The following is a 21,507-nucleotide window of genomic DNA, read 5'->3' as shown; positions in this document are numbered from 1 at the left end:
CGCCCCACACTGAGGCATTTCTTGAGGGAAAGGGTCTGCATCTGGCTGTTGCTGCTGTGGACTTTCCTGTCCTTGGCCTGGGTCAGGTCGGAGAAGCCTGTCCCCATGAGTGTGGAAACCGTTCTTGCTGGTTGTTATTTCCACCACACAGATGGTACCAGCAGAACCCGCCTGGGCGATGCGCGCACAACCGTGTGTCCGCAGGCAGAGCGCCGCTGGGGCCACCTCCCTGTTCCCACGGGTCTGCGCTAGCAGGGGTGCAGCAAGGCCAGCCCCCACATCCTCTCCTTGGACTCCCGGCCTCCCCGAGCCCCAAGGTGCTCAAGCCTTCCTTTTACTTCCACGGGCAGCACACTTCTGGGCCCTGGTCTCCTGAGAAGCCTACTCGCCTACTCGCCTACCTGGGCAGCAGTTTCAGGTCTAATCTCTGTCCAGCCTAGGTGCCCAGAGAGAGAGAGCGAGAGAGTGTGTGTGTGTGTGTGTACAGGGAGAAAGGGGGCAACCAGAAATGTGTGCATCCTTGGAGGTTTGCATGGAGGTCCAGAGACCCACAAGGGGTCTGCGTGACCTCTGGCCCCGGCCCCATCTGGCAGGCTGGTACAAGTAACACCATTTCCAACCCCACTCCTCAACTTCCTTCAAGAAATGGGAAGTTTTCTGACTGTTGGCCATATTCATAATTGATTCAACCTGTTTCCTCTTCCCAGACAAGTGGATTCTTTCCCAGCAATGTAAACATGATTCAAATGAAAACAAAGCTCCGTGGCAGTTATTATTAATAGCCGTGGCCCTGCTTCTGGGAGCCTTTCTCTTTTAAGGGACCAGAAAGAGGAAGGCCCGAACAGAACCCGAGTGTGGGAGAGTGGGTGGGAGCTCTCGCTGTCTTGAGTCATCTGCTGTCACCCCCACTGTCCTCTGCGCTCCGCAAGCCTCACAGCGTGAAAAGGGAACCTGTGCTTGTAGCAGTTAGCCGGTGTGGACTGCAGCGGACTTGGGGTAAGAGCCGGAGGGGGGTGGTAGGCAAGGGCTGCTCTTTGCACCGGACTCCAGTCTCCCCCTTCAGGTAGGAGAGACACTAGGAGCAGGTGTCTCCTTCCTGCCCACTGGTTTTCCTGGGAGAAATAATCCACCTCAAAACCTGGGTGCTTCCATCCCGTGCTCAGCCACCCAATGCCTATTTTCTTCAAGTAGAATAAAATGTTTTGGAGCCAGAAAGTACATGTGTCTAGTCCCTGGCTCTGCAGCCTGCTCGTTCTGGGACATCAGGCAAGGCACCCTCACCTTCCTGAGCCTCTGTGGGCTGATGGCAAAGGTAAAATGAGCCCCTGCCACCCAATAAGCCCAGAGTGGATTCTGACCCGGGCTCGGTTGGCGCCTGGTGGGTGGTTAGACAGCCAGAGAGGCAGGATAGCGTGGTGCCCAGCAGGCTGGGCTCCGGAGTCAGGCGGCCTGTGTTCAAGTCCTGCTGGGCCAGTGGCTACTTGTGCAATCTTAGACTGTTGACCCTTTCTGTGCCTCGCAGTTCTCCTAGGGAAAAGGAGGACGATGCTCGCCCCTTCCTCGGAAGGTGGTTCTGCGGATCACCATGTAAATGTATGAAAAGCACTTCAAACCCTGCCTGGCATGTGAGGGAGCTGTTGTTGTTAGTTCCTGCAAGATTCTAGTGGTTTGATTCTTGCAACTGATAACCTTAGCGCCTAACCGAATTTCTCACGGGCAGGATGTCTGAGCAGAGGCAGGAAAGTGGTGGAGGAGAAACTCCACTACCTGAGGGCCTTTACGGGGGAGCGAAACTCCACTTCCTCAGCTTCTGTGTTTCTTAAATAAACCAACTCAGCTTCTGCAGATGCAGACTCTGGGGCTGGAGCGAAGTGACTGGCGCCCAGCGTGGCAATCTGGGAATGAGATGCAAAGCACATCCCGAGGTGACAGGCAGCTCCCCAGGGCTTGGTGTGGGGCTGCGCACCTGATCCTTCCTTTCCACCCCGCCAAGGGGAAGGGGCCGCCCCTCTGCCCATCCTCCCTTCGCCAGCAGCTAGGGCCAGTCCGTCTGTCTGCCCAGGCCAGCCGGAAAGCCAGCCTGGAACAGTGTGCCCATCTGCCACTGCCGGCCCCCAGGGTCTTATTAAAGCATTGTGACTGTGGCAGCCCACAGGGTGCCTGGAGATCGGGAAGGGGCCAGACAGAACGATGTGGACTGTCAGCCACAGGGCCATGTTGCATGACTGCCCTTGGCCGTGTTCCAAGTAGCAAGCCTACCTGTTCATCTAGCTTGGCCGCTCCGAGGTCTACAGCTCCATGGAGGCGAAGCGGACCGGGGTGGGTGGTGGTCAGGCTGGCCTCTGCTGCTAATATTAAGTAACCTTGAATCGAAAGCGTCCTGGTGAAATGAGGGTTCTTGTTGACAGGCAGGTCTGGCCAGCACATTTTTGTGCGATTATCTACAAGGTTGCATCAGTTATTAGCAAAGAAGGATCTTGCAGCAGCCAGGCGTGCGTGTGTGTGTGCAGGTACTTGCGAGGAGTTGTCCTCTACCCCTCAAGTCCCACACCCAGTCCAAGGAACTGTGCCTGAGTCCCCATTCCCCACTATACTCATGCCGTGTTTTACAGATCCTAAGACACTCTTTTTTCCCCCCACGTATTAACATCTCAAGTTGGTATGAGTCGTACATTAGCTGCTGTGCTTTCATTTAATTGGCAGTGCCGTTTCCTTCTTGGTGTATTGGAATAACAGTGCATCTTAAAATCAAAGGCATCTTGGACTTAAACACAGAAACTAGGTAATCTCTAGAGAACTTACGTAACCTGCCCAGTTTCTTCAAGGAAGGGAGCAGAGCCACCTTGCAGTGGTGGGAGGGTTATGTGAGGGGACACTCATTATGATGTGGTTCAACGGAACGAGGTTGGCCCCCAGGCCGACCTGGGCTCCGATTCCTGCTTTACCGCACACGAGCTGTGTGTCCTTGGGCAAGTAGAGCAACCTCTCTGAGCCTCACGTTCTTTCTCTGTCAGATGCCGATCCTGGCTCCACAGTTGTCATGATTGTGCATAAGGCTGTCTTTCTCTTGCTGGGTCTCATCTAAGGTCTCACTGCCCCGTTCCAACTGGACTAGGAGGGAAAGTGAGGGCAGAGAGCGGGTTACTGGCCTTCCCAAGGTAGCAGAGGGAGAGGGGTATTATTTATCGGGGCTTCTTGACTCCGTTTCTAATCCTTGAACATCATCTTTTCCTTCCTTCTTTTCCTCCTCCTCCCGCTTTGCCTGAGTTTTCATTTTCACATGTGTTTCCTTTTAGCAGTTCTCCTTCCAATCTCTCTCCTCTCCCTTTCTGTAAAATCTCCCTGCATGCAGCCTCTTTGAAGCTCCCCATGGAGGGGAAGGGGAGGGAGCTCTGCCTCGTGGCCAGGGTGGCACAGGCCCCAGGAGCCTCCGCCGGCCGTCATCCGTGGTTTAGTGTGCTGTGGTCCTGGTGCCACCCGCCTCGCTGCCCCCTGTGCCCGTGGCCTCCACGGCCCGCCCCGAGAGGCTGTTCCAGCGCTGCGTGTTGGACGCTGCCATCACCGAGAGAGGGCCGTCTTTTCCGTACCCTTTCTGCTGCATTAAAATCAGACCCGTTCACATCCCAGCCCTGCCGGCTCTGTGACCTTTTGCAGGTTACTTAACCTCTCTGAGCCTGAGTTTTCCCATCTAAATGGTGGTTGATGCACAAAAGTACCTGGTACGTGCTAGGTGCTTAATAGATGTATTCTTTCCTGGTCCTCCTCAAATGGTTAAGACCACTTTATGTTTCTTTAGGGCTCTGGGAGACAGACAGAGGAGCTCGGGGCAGGGAACTGCAGGGGTGAAGGCACAGGGACCTGTGTAAGCAGGAAGCATCGGGCAGCACGGCTAGCCTCGGGGAGGGAATGGAGTGAGCGGTCAGGACCTCCGCACCTTTGGGGAATGAGGCTGACGTGGTGGGCTGCTCGCTCAGAGAGCAGTGGGCTGAGTGTGAGGCCCTGGATGACAGCCCTGTGGGGATACCCAGCTGATAGTGGGCCATCCTGAGCAGGGCCTCAGTGAGAGATGCTGGCTGAAGGGAGACTCAGAGCAGGAGGGGGTTGCAAACCTCATTCTTGTCAGAAAGTCCCTCTGTCTCTCCCCCTCTTGAGATCCTGATGAACGCCGGTAGCCCAGCTCCCTCAGTTTTGTGCATGGTGGCCGGGTTCCCAGCCCCCTTCTTGACGAGGTGCTATTTGGGCTCTGGCTCTGTCCTGTGTGTGTGGCGAGGGCTGTGATGAATTCACTAGCCCTGAGAGAAACCGGGCTGGGGGGGCACAACTTTGCTTACAGAGCCCCTGTATCAGCTGCTGTGGTGGCCCCTTTGGGACCCCTCAGGAAGCAAGGCCACCACACAGCTCCTTACTGGGGACAGGGGCAACCAGTGGGTCAGTTGTGCCAAGGCTGGGATGGGAAAATTTCCCGTCTGGGTAATCCGTCTCTCCTTAAAGTGGTATATAAGGGCTGGGGAGGTGAGGATAAGGCCACCTCACCCAGTGTCCCAGGGAGAGAGTCATGGGAGCAGAGAAGGGGCTCATGGGGCTTGTGCCTAGAGATGCCTATAGGGCTCTAGTTGCTCGGTTCTGGGCTGGGGGAGGTGTGCATGGAGGGGAAGGATTGGCCCCCCCGGATACAGTGACTTTCTGCCTGGGGCTTGTTTAGGGACAGGTCTTTGTGGCATGGGGAGAAATTGTGTTTCGGGCATAAGGAACCAAAGTGTGGGGGTGGTGATCATGTCAGACAAGAGCTTGGGGTACAAGGGGAGGGATCGTGTCCTGAGGCTGACCAGCTAGACGGGGCTATGTGTGCTGGGCTGAGACAGCCTGGTTTTGCGGCCACTGGAAAGCTAGCTCATGGGCTCTTTGACAGGGACCTTAATGGACAGTCCGTAGCCTTGTACCCACCCTGGGCACCCCCTGCCCTCTGAGCCCCAAGCCATGGCTCGTGGTCAGACTCAGAGCTCTCACCTGTTCTGCCTCGGGACAGCCTGGGAAGGGACCCGAGCTGGCTCCGCCTCCCTGGCCCATGGCCTGCAAGCTGCGCTCTGGCCAGCGATGCTCTAGTGAGCCTGGGTGTGAGACAGCAGCCCCCAGGACACCTGGCCCCAGGAGCTGGACCTGGCAGAGGCAGGAGGACAGAAGGGAGCACCTGACCAGAGCCTGCTGGCAGCGCTGCTGGGGCTCTGGGATGATGGGAAATGCCTGGAGGTTATAAAAGTAGAGGCAGGGGGGCTGTGGGCCGTGGCCTGCCTGATCCCAGTCTGTCTGCCCTGGAAGCTCTGGCCATCGGCTGTGGGTGAACACTGGCGCACTCTGCTTGGCCTTCCCAACCTGAGGGGTTCCGTGCAGAGAGGGGGTGAGGTAGGTACCTGCCCCAGCTCCAGATGGTCGGTTAGCTCTGTTCAGGCGTGCTCTCCTTGAAGCAGATCGTGGCCTCGTTTGAGGGTGCCCTGTGAAGTAATACTGCTCGGCCCACCTGGCGGAGCTGGCCTGGGCCCCTGCCGGCGCAACCCAAGCTCCTCTCTATGCCCTCCTTAGCATGAGGGTGAAACATGGAGCCCCCAAAGCGAGCCCCACAAACTCTTGACTGTGTGAGTAATTAAGCCCTCACTTCAAACAGCCACATCTTTAAAAGCTATAATTTGTAGCCCAAAATAGCTGCCTGTTCAAAGAGCCCGGAGAGCCCTTGATGTGTGCCCCTTTCAACTTGCAGCCTGTTAATTCGCCTTTGACATTTGAGTTGCCCGACACCTGGCTTTGGTTTTCGGAGCAGCAGATCCCGTGGCCGGATGGGAACTGCCACGTCCCAACGTGTACTTGGGAAATCCTTTTTGGAGAATTTAGACGGGGTGATTGATGTCCGGGGGTTCCTGGTTCAGGTTTATGTGGCTCTACCTTGTTGTGTGACAGCAGGGCCGTAGAGAAAAATCGCAGCATAACTTCAGGGGAAGGTAGATTCAACTCCGTGGACATCGGGTCCTTACCTGTAAGGAGGAGATGGTACTTACGTGCAGGGATTTTGGGGGAAGAAAATGAGGCCACCTTGGTAGAGCGCAGAACAGACGCTGGCCACTTGGTGGGTCTTCCCGTGTGTCCCCTTCCCCCAGTCGGCCTCTGATGTAGACCGGTCTTGTGGATTCGGGTAGGTGCATGGGGGCCAGGCCTCGGCTCACAGGAAACACCTCCCTTGACCTGCAGCTTCTCCATCAGCTGACATGCCTGGAATTCTTGGGGCTGGCTGCTGGGCTTGGTTTCCAGATGTGGAAGCAATTTGAGTTCTGTTTTCCTAATCCCCAACAGTTTGCCTCTCAGGTCCACGTTCTCACTTGAAAATCAAGACTGTTGGCTCTGTTTGGGGGCTGGGGTTAGGCTAGATGGCCTCTTTGGATCCTTTTTGCTCAGGAGGTAGGTTCACTGAGGCACTCCGATCTGGGACCCAGGGCTTTGTTAGGACAGCCACACCCTGTCAAGGGCTTGTTCCCCACGGGAGCAGAAGTTCACCCTGGGGCCACCTCCCCTGTGGTTTTTCCTTGGAGATGGGTCGCTTAGCCAGATTCAGCTGCAGCATCTGCCTGACCCTGGACAGCCAGCCTTGAAGGGGGGAGGCGGGCTCCAGTCCTGGCCATGTCTGAGGAAGGCTGGTGTCCCAGCCGAGCAAGGTGCCCACGTGTCCCAGGAGTGGTGAGGGCCCTCCTTCCCAAACTGACCACAGTGCAGGGAAGAAATCTGCTCTGGATTCCAAGTAACCAGAAATACTGTCTGGCATGGAGAAACTGGTAATATATTGTTCAATTACTGAGTGCTCCTGGCCACAGAGGTGGCCTGCCCTGGGTCAGAATGTGGCTCCAGGGCTGTGGATGGGCATGGGTCTGTGGTTCCAGGCCTAACTGCTGATCTCTCCTCTTGTAAACCGTTCACTTTTTAGGTAAAATAACTTTTACATTTGTATTATAACTACACTAAATACAGTTCTGGGCAAACAGAAATTGCCTTTGCAGTTTTAAATGTCTCTGGCTGAACTCCATGTACACTTTCCTTTAAAATTAAAATATAATACCTATACTATTGAGGTAACACGAGAAATGAAAATAGTTTACTTAGATTTATATATATAGTGTTTATGAAACATCATCCTGATAATTACAGATCCACCAAGCTTCAGCTTCAGCAAAAGATAGTCTCTTTAGAAATCTCAGTATCTCAAAGTGATCACGACAGAGAAGGCAACATTTCTTTTGAGGAGAGACAAAAACAAACCAACCCCCAGTCTCTTGACGAGATTCTAGAGATCCAGTAGTTCTCTTTGGAGGTTGAACTTAATTGACCGAGAAGGAATTTGCCTTTATTATCAGGGTGGGGAGGTGGGGGCCAAGTCCAGGTGGGGCCGAGGGTCTCCATACAGGCTTCCGAGTGGGGGAAGGAAAGGGTAAGTACCACAGACTGGCTGCCTTGAACAACTGAGATGAATTTTTTCACAATTCTGGAGGCTAACCTTGAAGATCGAGGTGTCAGCAGGGTTGGTTTCTTCTGAGGCCTCTCTCCTTGGCTTACAGATGGCTGGCTTCTCCCTGTGTCTTCACATGGTGTGTGTGTGTGTGTGTGTGTGTGTGTGTGTCCCCTAATCTCCTTCTCCTCATAAGGATGCCAGGCGATTGAATTAGGGCCCACCATGATGCCCTCGTTTTAATGTAATTGCTTCTTTAAAGACCCTATCTCCAAAAACAGTCACACTCTAAGGTACTGGGATTGGGACTTCAACATATGAATTTGGGGGGTGACGGGACACAGTTCAGCCCATAACAGAAAGTTCTCTGGAGCCATCCTCCAAGGGGAGGAGGAAGAGGAGTGTGAGCCGAGCCTGGCATCCAGGGAGAGCCCTGAGTGGAGGGGATGGGAGGCAGTTCTGCCTGCAGGCAGAGGCCCACTCTTTTTTTTTTTTTTTTTAATTTTTTATTGTTATGTTAATCCCCATACATTACATCATTAGTTTTAGATATAGTGTTCCATGATTCATTGTTTGTGCATAACACCCAGTGCTCCATGCAGAACGTGCACTCCTCAATACCCATCACCAGGCTAACCCATCCTCCCACCCCCCTCCCCTCTAGAACCCTCAGTTTGTTTTTCAGAGTCCATCATCTCTCATGGTTCTTCTCCCCCTCCGATTTCCCCCCCTTCATTCTTCCCCTCCTGCTACATTCTTCTTCTTCATTTTTTCTTTCTTAACATATATTGCATTATTTGTTTCAGAGGTACAGATCTAAGATTCAACAGTCTTGCACAATTCACAGCGCTTACCAGAACACATACCCTCCCCAGTGTCCATCACCCAGTCACCCCATCCCTCCCACCCCACCCCCCACTCCAGCAACCCTCAGTTTGTTTCGTGAGATTAAGAATTCCTCATATCAGTGAGGTCATATGATACATGTCTTTCTCTGTTTGACTTATTTCGCTCAGCATAATACCCTCCAGTTCCATCCACGTCGTTGCAAATGGCAAGATCTCATTCCTTTTGATGAAGAGGCCCACTCTTGATGATGGGCCCTTTGGGGTGTCTCTTGGCCAAGGGCTACCTTCGGAAGAGGTTCCAGTGTTCTGACTCATGGTTCACCTTCTAGAGCCTGAGCCACCATTGCTGCCTGATCTGACCATTCAGAACCTAGACTGCTCCCCATTCAGCTTGTGGGGTTTTGACCCTTGGGGTTGTGTTGGCCCACCAGGCTCCCTGTTTCTGCTGACTCTGTCTCTGGGGTGTAGCATTCTTTAAGGATGGCTTCACTTTTGCATATTCTTTTTAAATGGAGCTAAACTTGTCAGAGATTGTACACTTTTTCTTAACCAGTTCAGCAAGTTTGGGGTGACTATCTTTCATGTTTTACATATGTATCTTTCTGCTAACATACTGAAAAAAATAAGACCTGTAAGAAACGATTATTGGAAGCCACTGAGGGTGGGGCCACCAAGCCTGCGTCGCTCCCCAAGGTTTTGCCTGAAGCACCCCATCCCAGCCCCCACGGTTCCAGAGCCCACCATCCAGCCCCTCCAGTGGCCGGGACTCCATCAGCCACACAAGAGGACCCCCACAGTGTTTCACGTGGAGCCCAAACCAGCCCCTGCAACCAGGACAGACCATCATGGAGCTGGTTGGGGGGATGGGGGAAGAGGGAAGACCTCCCCAGGAAGGATTTGCATGCCCCGGTTGCCCTCCAGTGCTGCGACCATATTGGCTTTATCTCTCCGTGTAACTTTCCCTAAACCATTTGAAAGAAAGTTAGACAAGACGTTAAAACTAAGGGTATTTCTTCTTCATAACTATTAGCCAGCATAATTAGTAAGCATAATCCCCTAATATCACCCAATATCTAGTCCATACTCTAGCTTCCATTTTGACCCCAATAGGTCTTGCTAGCTCGGTGGTGGTTTGCTTATTTGTTTGAGCTGGGATCTAATCAAGATTAACGTTTAGCTTTTCTGTCTCTTGATTAATCTAAAACAGCGGTTCTCACAGTGTGGTCCTGGGACCATCAGCATCACCCAAGAACTTGTTAGAAACGCACATTTTAAAGATTTTATTGATTTATTTGAGAGCGAGAGAGCCAGAGAGCGAGCACGAGCAGAGGGGAGGGGTAGAGGCAGAAGCAGACTCCCCACTAAGGGAGCCCGAGGATGTGGGGTTCCATCCCAGAACCCTGAGCCGAAGGCAGACGCTTAACCGACTGAGCCACCCGAGCACCCCTAGTAGGAGTTAAGGCTTCATTAGAATTGAGTAGGGGAGGGACGCCTGGGTGGCTCAGTCGTTAAGCGTCTGCCTTCAGCTCAGGTCATGATCCCAGGGTCCTGGGATCGAGTCCCACATTGGGCTCCTTGCTCAGTGAGGACTGCTTCTCCCTCTCCCTCTGCTGCTCCCCCTGCTTGTTCTCTCTCTCTCTCTGACAAATAAATAAAAATCTTTAAAAAAAAAAAAAAAAAAGAATTGAGTAGGGGAGGCTGTGTCCTTCATCTTGTGCCCAGTCAGGAGGCCAGTGTCTGTTCCCAATTAGGGATGCTAGGTTTGATCACTGTATTAAAGTGACAATAGCTTATTTTCTCCATGGTTGAGATATTGGGGGGTAGAGGGTGTTTGGAGGGTGTTGGGTGGTTCTTTGGTACTGTGCCAGCATCCGGTTCCTCATCAACCTTTGATCCAACGGTTTTACTCTACAGTTGGGGACAGCACGTGATTTGCGTCAGGTCTCGTTTGCGTGGTTCACGCCTTCTGTCTCCCTTCTAATTCTTTTGTTTGCCTGCCCCATCAGTTACCAAGAGAGATGAACTAAAATCTTCACCTTTATTCATTTGTTTATTTGAAAGTAAGCTCTGCGCCCAACGTGGGGCTTGAACTCCTGACCGGGAGATCAAGAGTCACATGCTCTACCCACTGAGCCAGCAGGGTGCCCCGTCATCCTTTTACTTTTATTTTTGGCCTGTGTCCTAATGTTTACACTGTGTCGCTTGTAAATGGCACGTAGTAGTTGTTTTTATCTAGTCAGGCGGTGTTTGTTTATTAACAGTATGGTTTATTCCATTTTCATTTACTGCATTGTTACTGTGGTTGAGTTATGATCTTTGGTCTTCTTTTCCTCCTTCTTTTCTGTATCCTTTTGGATGACTTAAGCATTTTTTATTCCTTTTTTTTTCTCCGTTTTCAGTAATACATTTTTAATTTTTAACTGCTGACTTTTGAAATGCTTCAACACATTCTTGGAGTGGAAGCGGCGCGATGGGGAAAGGGGGCTTGGAGGGTCTCCCAGTGGAGCGCGTGACCCCACTGTGACGGGTGTTTCCAGTGAGGTCCCGGGTCTGGCCCACAGCCTAACAGCCTTGAAAACCAGATCTTGTTGGCCCTTCCCTCACCCCTTGGGGACCTGGGTGCCACCCATGCCCACAGATTGTCTCTGGAGGGACACGCAGAGCCAGAGCACCAGCTGACTGACGGATGGTGAGAAGTGTGCTCGGGCAGTGAGCTTGGCAGTGAGCTTGGGCAGCCTGCTTCTCCCCGGCAGCCGCAGGCTCCTGGAAGCTTGCTGTGATCACAAGCGTGGTGGGTGAACTTGGACACAGGGGAGCTGGTTAGAAGGTCCGAGTGGCCATTGGATGATCTCTGGCCCTGGTGCCAGCTACGTCGGACCGCACAGCCTTTGGGGCAGGCCAGCCACGTGGGGCAGGCAGGCCAGACCAGACCCCTCTGGCCAGTGCCCGGGTGGACGCTGCCAGGCTGCTGTAGACTCTCCCTGTCAGCCCCTTCCTGGGGAAATACTAGATCCCTTACGACTCAGTCCCCCTGCTCCGCCACCCTGTAATTTGCTTACCCCTGTCTTAGGTTAGCTGCCAGGGGGCTGTCGGATACCCTCATTTCTGAGTTTTTCTGGGAGCTGCATCCTGCCCTCTCTTTCTCCTGCACGCCTGTGACACTTCCTTGAGCAGCTGCGTCTGTTGAGGGCGGGGAAGTGTGAGACTGGGGAGAGAGACCAGGCAAGAGTTGTGCTTAAGCGCAGGGAAAAGAAGGCCCTGTGGGCTTCCACACCCCTCCCACCGTGGGGGCGTGTGCAGGGCCTCCTTATCCGAGTGCCTTTGCTCTATGCAAATGGCCTGGGAGCTCTTGAGAAACTCAGCCTTACTTTCTCTTTCTCTTCTCTTCAGTACCAGCCTGAGGTTCCACAGCCGGTGGCGGCCAGATCTGGGACCGAACCCCGTCTGCCTGAGAGCCTCAGTTCTCCCCTCTGTAAAACTGGGTGACTTAGGACTTCCGTCCAGGGGCCAGGGAAGGAAGTACACAACAGAGGGGTGGTTCCTGGCCACTCTCTGATCTGGCCCCTGGGGACGGGAACATGGCAGTCTGTCCTGTCTTCTTGACATTGGCCTCCCCCACCAGCGTGGGACGCTTGGGCTTTCATCTGACCGTATGCAGTCAGTCCCCAAGGCTGGCCAAGACAGGCGAAAAATGAACTCTAATGGCTTGGTGACCTGGTTCTCCTCAGTTTGCCCTTGACCTTGTTGGGGAAGAGCCGGGGGCCTTGTATCTGAGCCAAGGTTACTTCTGTTCCGAAGTCAGGGCTTCGGAAACTTACCTCCCCCTTTATTCCCACCCTCACGCCTTGACCGGCATCTGAGCCACCCTTTGTTGAGCCAGAACTTTATCAGCCACTGATGAGCATGGACCTCCCGCCTGCAGAGCACGGCCTGGCTTCGGGGCAGGGGTTGGCAGCCACAAACAGGCGGCAGGCACAGCCCAGATTGCTTACTAATCTCTGCCGCTGCCATGCGTGGCTGGGTGGCTGAGCCGCAGGGGCGGGAAGGGGATCCCAGCCCAGGTGAGCCGATCCCCGCTCTCTGGACCTGGGGGCGTTGGCATCCACAAGTTAGCTCCTTAGTCTGCTACCAAGGGGGAGACCCAGGGAGACTGCGAGCACGCCTGTCACACTTCCTGGGCAGGGGGCTGACTGGGATTGTGATGAGGGATTTCATCCCCAGCCCCCCTCCCCCCGAGACCTGCTCAGCGTCACCCAGACAGCATCCTGGCTTCTCCCCTGCGCCAGGCTTGGTTTGTGTCCACCCCTCCCCGCTCCCTGCTCACTATCTTCCCTGCAGTGGGGTTCCACATGTGCCCGCGGGTGCCTGGCTGCGAGGGGGAGCTGGGATGTGCCCAGTCGGGCTATTTTTACCCAGCCCTGTCCTCACTGGGCTGTTCTTTGGCTCTGAGTTACCGCCTGGGAAGCGAAGCTGCTGCCAGGGCTGGGGGTGGGTGAGCCGGGGCCTCCGAGCCTCCTGGACCCCCTTGCCCAGGCAGCGTCTCATCCTAACACTTACTAAAGTGTGTAATTAACGTGCAGAGATCCCTTCCAAGAGCGTATGTAGAAGACGGCCCTGGTGGGGAGAAAGGAGGCACCCACACCTCTGTAACTTGCAAACTTCAGGCTTCCAGAAGCTTGAACCCAGCCGACCCCCACCTGGTGTGTCACTGGGGGTCAACGGGATAGGGTCCCGGGGGGTGGGGTGGGAGGGAGTCGGATAGAGGCCATTAGGCCTGGAGACACCCCTGGTTGTCTTCTCTCAACACCCTGAAGACCATAATAGCTCAGATTTATTGATCCTTTTCTGTGTGTGCTTAGCACGGGTACTAACTCGTTTCCTGATGACCGTTAACTCCCTTCTGTGGATGGGGAAACTGAGGCACAGAAAAGTTCAGTAAACCTAAGATTGCAGAGCTGAGGGGTGGAGCTGGGGTTTGAACCCAGTGGGTCCACCTCCAGAGCTTGCTCCCAACACTGCTCTGCCCCCCTCTCCTCTCTGCCGTGTTCCCAGCATCTGTGAGGTATGAGGCACTGTTCTACGTAGGTTCTCTACGGCAGTCTTGCCAGCTGGGTGTTTCCAGCTCTGTTTGTAGCTGAGGTTCAGAGACTGAACAGCTCCTCCGGGTTGCACGGCGGCCAGTGAGCACGCCAGCCGGGCACCTGGGCCTCGGGGTTGCCGCAGTTGGGCTCTTCCCAGCCCCCCATTCTGCGGCGCAGTTTGCTGCCACAGGCACTTGCCGCTCACCTGCCATGTGCCCCTTGCGGTGCTGATGCTGGGGGTTCGGACGCAGACGTCCCCATGGTGACCTCCCGGAAGGCCTGCCTTCTCGCGGGGAATGTAGGAGTGGGGTCCCTTGGAGTCCGTGCCCTAGCTGCCGTGAAAATGGAGTAGTGGTGTGTGTGACTTGGAGGTGGCGTCCCACTAGGGCCAAGTGGGGGGTGGGGAGAACCAGATGAAGTCCTGGTGTCTGGACCCTGCCACCCCCGCCCCCGGGAGTGTGGACAGCAGGGCGTTGTTGGCCCCTCTGAGGCTGGGATGCCCTGTCCCACCATGGGAATTTTTTTTACCAGCTGTTGAATTCAGCCTGTGCCAACTTCCTACAGAGGAAGGGGTGACTTTGGGGCCCACTGGCCGGCAAATGCTGCTCTCACTGGAGAGGGGCTTCCACGGGCAGCCTGTGCGCCTCTGGGTTCCCACTTCTCACCAGGGCCGGCTGCATCCAGTCCTAGCTGGAGACAGGGTGGGGAGGTGGAGGGGAACACTGGGGATGCAGACCTGCCCCGCCAGAGCAGCTGGATAGGGCCTGTTTTCCCAGCCGCAGGCCGCTGGTCTCGGGTTTCTGATAATTCCCCAGGCCTAGCCTCTTGAGGAAGGCATACTTCCTAGTCTCCAAGCCAATGAGCAGTGGCCTTCTAGCACCTTCCAGCAACTGCCCGTGCTTTGCCTCCCTTCCTGAGGTGTTTGGGATCAGAGCAGGCTGTGCCCTTTTCCAGCAGCACCCCTCCCAGGCCCAGGGCTACACCAAGCCCTTCCCCAGAGGGCCCAGAGGAATGGGAGCAGGGTCAGGACATTCCCGAGGGAGGAGCAGGGGCGACAGAGCCACTTTTGTCCAGGACAAATGTCAAACCACTACTGTCCGTCTGGACCAACCAGGATATCTGGTTACTTTTCTTATAGCTGTCTTTATATTGTTTGAATTTAGAGGAAAACTGCTAGAAATGGTTTTGAAGTCCTAAAAATTTTAACTTGCCTTGGGCAAACAACAGTGGGTCAAATGAAAACGTGTTAATGTGGGGAGGCAGCTGATTTTAAGAGAAAAAGCTGGTATGTTGACAGTGTGCGTGTGTGTGCGCGCGTGTGTATGTATTTTGTGTGCGCGTGTGTGTATGTGTGTGTGCGCGTGTGTGTATGTATGTGTGTGGCGAGGGGGCTCTGAGGGGCCCTGACTTGGCATGTCAAGAGCCTGGCTTCTGTAGCAGGGAAGTTCCAGGGCAGACCCCGCCTACTCTGAGCCTCATCTTCCCCATGTGTCAGACGAAGACTCTGAATCCTTTATCCCTGCCCTGTACTCGTCCTGGGGCTCTCCTGGGGCTGTTGTCAGAGCCGGATGGGGCTATGTATGCACACCGCGTGCTCTGTCAACTGTGAAGGGCCAGGCAGATGTGGATTCTGCTCAGTCAGGGGATAAAATTATGCCTGAGGAAGTGGTGGTCTTGTTGGGAGAGAGTGACCCCCGTGGGGGGCATCTGACCCTGCTACCGCCCCAGCTATGGCCGAGACAGGCCACTCTTTTCTCTTGGCCCAGCTGTTGGGAGTGGGTATGTTGCTCCAGGACATCCGGTGAGAGGGGGCTGTGGTCCCCACCCGCATATGGTGAGTTGGGGGTCTCTGGGCAGAGTGCCCGGCAAAAACGGGGCCTCTACATCTCCGTGTCCACTGTGACAAACATGGATTAGCCACCCGCAGGCCAGGCTGGACACCCGAGGAGCATGGCTGCTGGTCTCTACTTGGTGCCCTGCCTGCCCCCTGGGAGCGTGGTGGGCAGCGGCCTCCCCGGGACCCCTGCTGACCGTGCTTTGAAGAGAGTGTAGGCGCTGGTGGCTCACAGTCCACTCCTCCCCTGCCACCAATTCCCATGGGGCCCCAGGCAAGTCCCCCCCCCCCACAAGGGGAGAAAGGAAACCCAACTTATGGGGCTCTGAAGACCGGAAGTGGCCAAGGACTCCTGGAAGCCCCAAGGCAGGCCTTCCTCGCAAGCGCTAACCTCCCCCCGCCCTTGTGGCTGAGAAGGCAGAAAGGTCGCAGGTAAAGGACAGCACAGGCGCCTCCCCTCCGTGGGCCATCTCCCCCCGCCTGGCTTCTCTTCCCGGGGCCGCGCACCGGCGCAGGTGCTCCCTGCTGTGGCGGGCGGTGGGCAGCATGGGCTGGAGTGCCCGGGCCCCACACTTATTAATGTGCTCCTCGGATGGGCACTCTTCTCCTCGTCACCATGAGACGGAAAAACGCATGAAGTGTGGGTCGCAGCCCTGATAAATGGAACCAAGCCGGTGGTGGCCAGAGGTAGGTGGCCGTCTGCCTGCTGGCTGGAAGACTTCTGGAGCTCTGGCAGGCCGCTCTCTGAGCTCCTGAATACCCTCGTTCGTGAACTGGGGCTAAGAAGCCCCCTTCTGAAGAGTTGTCATAAGCCCACTGAAGATTCTGTGTTAACTCTCGTGTTCTGTCTCCAGACCTTGGTGACTGCTCAGTAAATGTTGGTTTCTCCTGGGATGCAGCTTCGGGCTTGCCGATGAGGGGACCTTGCTTAGGGTCCAAGATCCGATGAGGCTGGGAGCCGTGTGGGATTGGACGAGTGACATCAAGGTGGAAAGGGCTGTGTGAACACTAGGGGTGGTTTTAATTAAACAGCCCCTCGGCCTCCCCAGTCAGGGGGCCCTGGCTGCCTGATGCCGACTTTATTAGTCCATGCGATGCTCAGCCCGAGTTAGGGCACAGGCAGGAGCCAAGCTCGTTATTTGCCATCTATACTTAGGCCAGGAAGTCTTGGTGGGGAGAAACCGCCAGGAGGGCTGCCTGCCCCCACCAGCAGCGGGAGACTGCGCCCTTCTCGCTGGGCCCAGCCAAGCCTGTTTTTGGCCACCTTCCTTGCCTGTGCCTGATCCTTTTTTGTCTGAGGTGCCTAGAGGCCCTGCCCAGCCTTTGTTCTATTACCCCTCTTGCAGTCCTGGGGCTGCAGGGAGCGCCTCTCACAGAGGGTTCTGCCCGCCCTCGTGGGGGAGCACACCCAAGAACCTTGGGAGTAGCTTGACGTCTCAGAGGGGAGCAGGTGGAAGCAGGGCGTCCTTGGAGGTGGCAGCCCCAAGAAATGGTTTGTAGAGAGCTGCCTCTCAGACTGGGTACACTCCGAATAAAGCCAGAGCTCTTGACATGCAAGATGATTTTAGCAAAAGGTTCCAGCAAGTATTTGTCTCGCGCTGCTGACCTTGTGCTGGGCCATGCGCTGGGCACTGGGGACCAACCCCAAGCTCAGAATCGAAGGACCCAGTGTTCTCGCTCCCCAGCATGGCTGGGGTGGGCCATGGCAGACTGCCCCTCCCAGGCTAGAGCCACGTCTTGTGGCCAGAATTTATTCATTGAGGTCCTCCCGAGTGACATAGTGATCCTATATAAGATCCCATTGTCATTCTCAATTTACCGCGGAGAGAACTGTGGTTCACAGAGGTCAGTTGACATGCCCGGAATCATGGGGGGCAGATTCCATGCTGCGTCCATCTGCTAGGTCGGGGTCGCCATTCTTGGGGGCCATTCATTACAGCTGTGCCCTTAACTCTGTCACAAAGCTGCTTGTGCAGACTGTGATGGGGACCCTGACGAGCTGTCCAAGTGCCCTGAGCAATGTAGCCGGCCCCTTCTCCATGGATGGCTGTCCCCAGGGGTTCTGACTCCTCACTGGACTCTCACGAAGCAGCCATTGGGAGAGGTCCAAGACAAATAACCTGCCAGGTATTCCTATTCTCAAGGTCCTGGGGTCTGGGCCTCCCTGTCCCCCACCGTCTGCTGTTCCTGTCCCTGATGGTGTCCTTGTAGTCTGATGAGGTGTGCTGAGCCCCAGGGAGCCAGCCTCACTCATTCTGTCCCTCTCTGTCTTTCCCAGGGCAGCGAGGTGCCAGGCCCGACCTTTGCTGATGGCGAGCGCCTCCCCAGGGACCCCGGCTTCTTTCCCGAGGACGAGGAGGAGGCTATGACACTGGCCCCACCCGAGGGCCCCCCAGAGTCAGACATGGACAGCCCCATGGAGAGCACCCAGAGTCTGGAGGGGTCAGTTGCCGAGGAGAAGGATGGAGGGCTTGGGGGCCTGTTCCTGCCGGAGGACAAGTGAGTTAAAGCTGCCTGGAGCTCCACATATCAGAAAGTGGTGGCCACGGCCAACCCAGAGATTTGGGGAGGGGGAGGGGTGCCAGTATCAGTTGAGCCATATGAAATTGTCAATTCTTCATCACTTTTGACCTTCAAAAAAAAAAGAAGAAGAAGAAGGCAATTTCATATACATTTTCTCAGTGCAGGGCTTCTCAGACTCAAGTGGTTCTGGGAGCCAGGCTGTTCTCGGGGGGGGCGGGGGGGGGGGGTCTTTGGAGTTGTTCATCCATTTTGCGTCCTGAGAGCAGTCCGTCAGGGGTACTATGACCAGCCACCAAGGACAAATGGTCAGGGACCACAGACCTGGTGACCTATTGGCTAACCATTTGCCACTTGGTCATTCACCTTGTTTTTTGGGACCAATCACCTGGAGGCAGCCAGCGGGGTGGGGTGGTGGGGGCAGTTTTAGTAAAAAGTCTAGGAGAAAGAGCTGAGGAGTATGACGAATTCCACCCAAGGCGCTAAGGAACTTGAGGGCAGAGAAATGAGTTTCAAAAAAACAAAAAACAGGGTGGAGGTTCTCAGATAGAGACCAGGATGGCTCAAGGGCACGGTTGGAGAATTACCGCCTTAACCGGTTCCCTGCTTCTCGTCACCGAGTCGGGTTGCCCAGTGTGGAGCGCGGAGGCCTAGGGGGTCAGAGAACTATCCCTCATGAGAGACGATACGCAGACACGACCTCACAACAACTCAAGGGAAGGCCTGTTTGGCAGGTGACCAGTTGTGCTTCCTTCTCAGGTTGCGGGCAGGGCTCAGCCAGCCCCTGACGCCCCTCACAGGCCACACAGTGGGTCACCCCAGAGAGGCCTAGGGTCTCTGACCCACGTTCTTTGCAGCGAGGCTTCTTTGGACCACAAGTCCCCTCTGTAAACCGGGAGGAGCACCTCACCTGGTAGTTCGCGGTTATTTATTTTAAAATCTCATTTCTTATTAGAGTCCAAGCCAATTAAACAGAACTTGCAAAAGGTAGGAAAGGGAGAATGGAGGGGAATAACCGAGCTACTCCTCATCCCACCACCCAGACCCCAGCCCTGCGACCACGGAAATAGTTTCATGCCCTGCTTTTCCTTATTCTGTAGACACCTTTTACTTTCTCCGGCTTAAGTTTTTACATGTAACTTTTAATTCCTACTGATCTTTCCATATTATTGCTAGTATCGTTTACAAACCTTTCAACAATTAGATAATCCATAATTTGATAATTTAATTTCCTAATCCATATTATAATTTTGCAACTGTAACTTAATCATTTAATGTGCTAATATTAGCAACATAGAATGTATGATTTTATATGCTTTGTGAGTAATTATAATTTATTATAACTTAAGGTAGGGAAGCCGTGAGGCGGTAAGCAGTGTTTTGGTGCTCTAGGGAAGCAGTGGCTTGGACATCTCTTGTGCAGAAACCGTTTCTGTGGTGAGATGTGTTCCCTTAGGATGAGGTCGCCGAAGTGTACTTACCAGGTCAGAAGGCACAAACTCGATCAGGCCTCTGCTCTCTGGGGCGCAGACTGACCTCCAGGAAGCCTGGTCTGTTTCCCCAGCACGGGCTGCAGACGGGGCTGCGTTAACGGCCAACCTTCTCTGACGCCCAGGTCCTTGGGCCACACTCCATCCATGACCACGTCAGACCTCTCCACGCACTCCACCACCTCACTCATCAGCAACGAGGAGCAGTTTGAAGACTATGGGGAGGGGGACGACGTGGACTGTGCCCCCAGCAGCCCCTGCCCCGATGACGAGACCAGGACCAATGTCTACTCGGACCTGGGATCTTCAGTGTCTTCCAGGTGGCCCCGGGGTCTGGAATGGCATTTGGGGCATAAGGAGAAGTGGCCGGACCAACCCAACCTCGTCCCAGGGGGGTTCAGAGGGCAGAGTCCTAAGCTACATGGGTTCTGCTCCCAGGGTTTGGGGGTGCTGCCTCTGCACTCGGGTGGGGGTCTAGAATTCCTCCTCCCTCCTCCTATCTCAGGGAAGAAACAGAATGAACCCACCTGGGAGGCTGCAGACTCAGGGGTCTTTGTTGTCTTGCTTCCTAGTAGAACCTTGGTGTTGAAGAGTCCTTCTAGGTGACCTACACACCTTCTAGGTGACCCACACCCCTAGTCATTGCTTAGCTCTCAGTTGCCGTATCTATGAAATGGGTACCGTTCATTGGCTTCTCTGAGAGTATTGAGGGAGGGGAGATCTGTTGCTATATTTCTACTTCTTCTGCCCCTAAACGCACAGAACACAAGGGTCCCCAGTATTGCGGAATCCAGTAAAGTAAGCTCAGCAGGATGAGGTGAGGGAGCAGATCAGAGAGCAGAAGGTGATTTCTTTCTCTCTCCTGAATCAGTGCGGGGCAGACTCCTAGGAAAATGCGGCACACCTACAACAGTGAATTGCTGGATGTTTACTGCTCTCAGTGTTGCAAGAAAATCAACCTGCTGAATGACTTGGAAGCCCGACTGAAAAACCTGAAGGCCAACAGGTGGGGCCCCAGGACCCAGCAGAGGGATGGGAGGCCAGGGCTAGGTGGGGTGGGGTGGGGGGACCCAGCGGGGGAAGCCGCAGGCGAGGTGGCCCCACTCTGTCTTGGCAAGTGTGAGAGCACTGTCAGAGTAGGATTGATCCTGGGGAGCTTGCATTTTTCTGCAACAGGAAAATCAGGGTGCTTCTACTCGGGACCAAGCTGATTAGTGAATTCCCTGCAGGGGGTGGGACAGAGCCCCATACTGCACTTTGGAGTCTTGCAGAGTTAGAAGTGGACTGGAGCCCCCTCTGTTCAATGACTGTCCTCTCTCTCTCTCTCTCAATCTCTGAATCTCTCTCTGTAGCCCTAACCGGAAGATCTCTAGCACAGCCTTTGGACGGTAAGGCCCCCCTTGGGAGGTGGGGTTGAATGCTGTCTCCCTTAATTATGCTCCTACTGCCAGGGTGGCCCCCTGAACGCACAGAGGGGAATGAAGCATCCCAGAAGTGCAGGCCAAGCGGCCAGAAGAGGTCTGCTTCTGAAAAAGAAGGGTCACACTCCTCCCACCCCCACACCTTGCCCCTTCTGGCGGTGGTGCAGTTGGTCTCACCCCAACCTCTCGCTGTGTCAGCTTCAGGTGGGCACACCGGTGATGCCCCGAGGGACCCGGCCCATCTCACGGCCCTTGGTGGCCCTCCCTGCACTCTGGGGCCAGCAGCTGGACCAGCACCTCTTGGGTTTCCCACTCACAGAGATTGGGCAGCAGGGTGCCCCGTTGGAGCTGGTCACTTGGCTCCAGGTTACATCCTGCGCAGCTCACTTCCCGGGACTTCCAGGATCCCGCTCTGGATCTCAGGATCCAGATTCTCTGGCCGACTGGCCCGGGTCCACGCCCGGGGTTCTGGGAGCAGCCAGCAAGCGCCCAGGCTGGGACAGGAGAGCTCGTTGGCGGAGACCCTGGCTGCTGCCTGGCAGGGGGTGGGGAGTGGGGGCCTCTGGAGAGCGGTAGCTGGGTTTTGCCTCCAGCAAGAGTTCCCTGGCAAGTGTTTCCTGTTTGCAGACCGCCCCCCCCCCCGCCGGCCGCTCACCGCCCTGCCCGGTCTGGGTGGGCCTCCTTCCCTCTGCCCTCTCCCAGGGTCCCCAGACGTACAGCAGGGGCCGGTTTGCTGCAGGGGATTGAGTCTTGCGGGGAGGCCTCAGGAGGACCGTCTGCCAGCCCTGTGGAGCCGGTCTACCCTCGCGGGGCAGTTATGCAGCTGGAGG

General features: G+C 55.2%; 1 protein-coding gene across 4 annotated transcripts in view; it reads left to right on the top strand.

The window, feature by feature from the left end:
• Positions 1-21,507, top strand: part of RAB11FIP4 (RAB11 family interacting protein 4) — a 114,880-nt gene that overhangs the window by 80,529 nt on the left and 12,844 nt on the right. For 2 of the 4 annotated variants that reach the window (XM_032428413.1, XM_032428416.1), the window contains 4 exons: positions 17,525-17,745; positions 19,382-19,576; positions 20,128-20,262; positions 20,609-20,644. In XM_032428413.1, the coding sequence (XP_032284304.1) occupies positions 17,525-17,745; positions 19,382-19,576; positions 20,128-20,262; positions 20,609-20,644 (587 nt within the window). Of the gene's footprint in view, positions 1-17,524; positions 17,746-19,330; positions 19,577-20,127; positions 20,263-20,608; positions 20,645-21,507 lie in introns of all 4 variants that reach the window. The other 2 variants (XM_032428414.1, XM_032428415.1) reach the window with 1 other exon arrangement.

The sequence above is a fragment of the Phoca vitulina genome, unplaced genomic scaffold, assembly GCF_004348235.1.
Source record: "Phoca vitulina isolate PV1807 unplaced genomic scaffold, GSC_HSeal_1.0 scaffold40, whole genome shotgun sequence".
NCBI classification, from domain to species: domain Eukaryota; kingdom Metazoa; phylum Chordata; class Mammalia; order Carnivora; family Phocidae; genus Phoca; species Phoca vitulina.
Note: the sequence above shows the minus strand (reverse complement) of the source record. Positions and strands in the feature narration are given on the sequence as shown.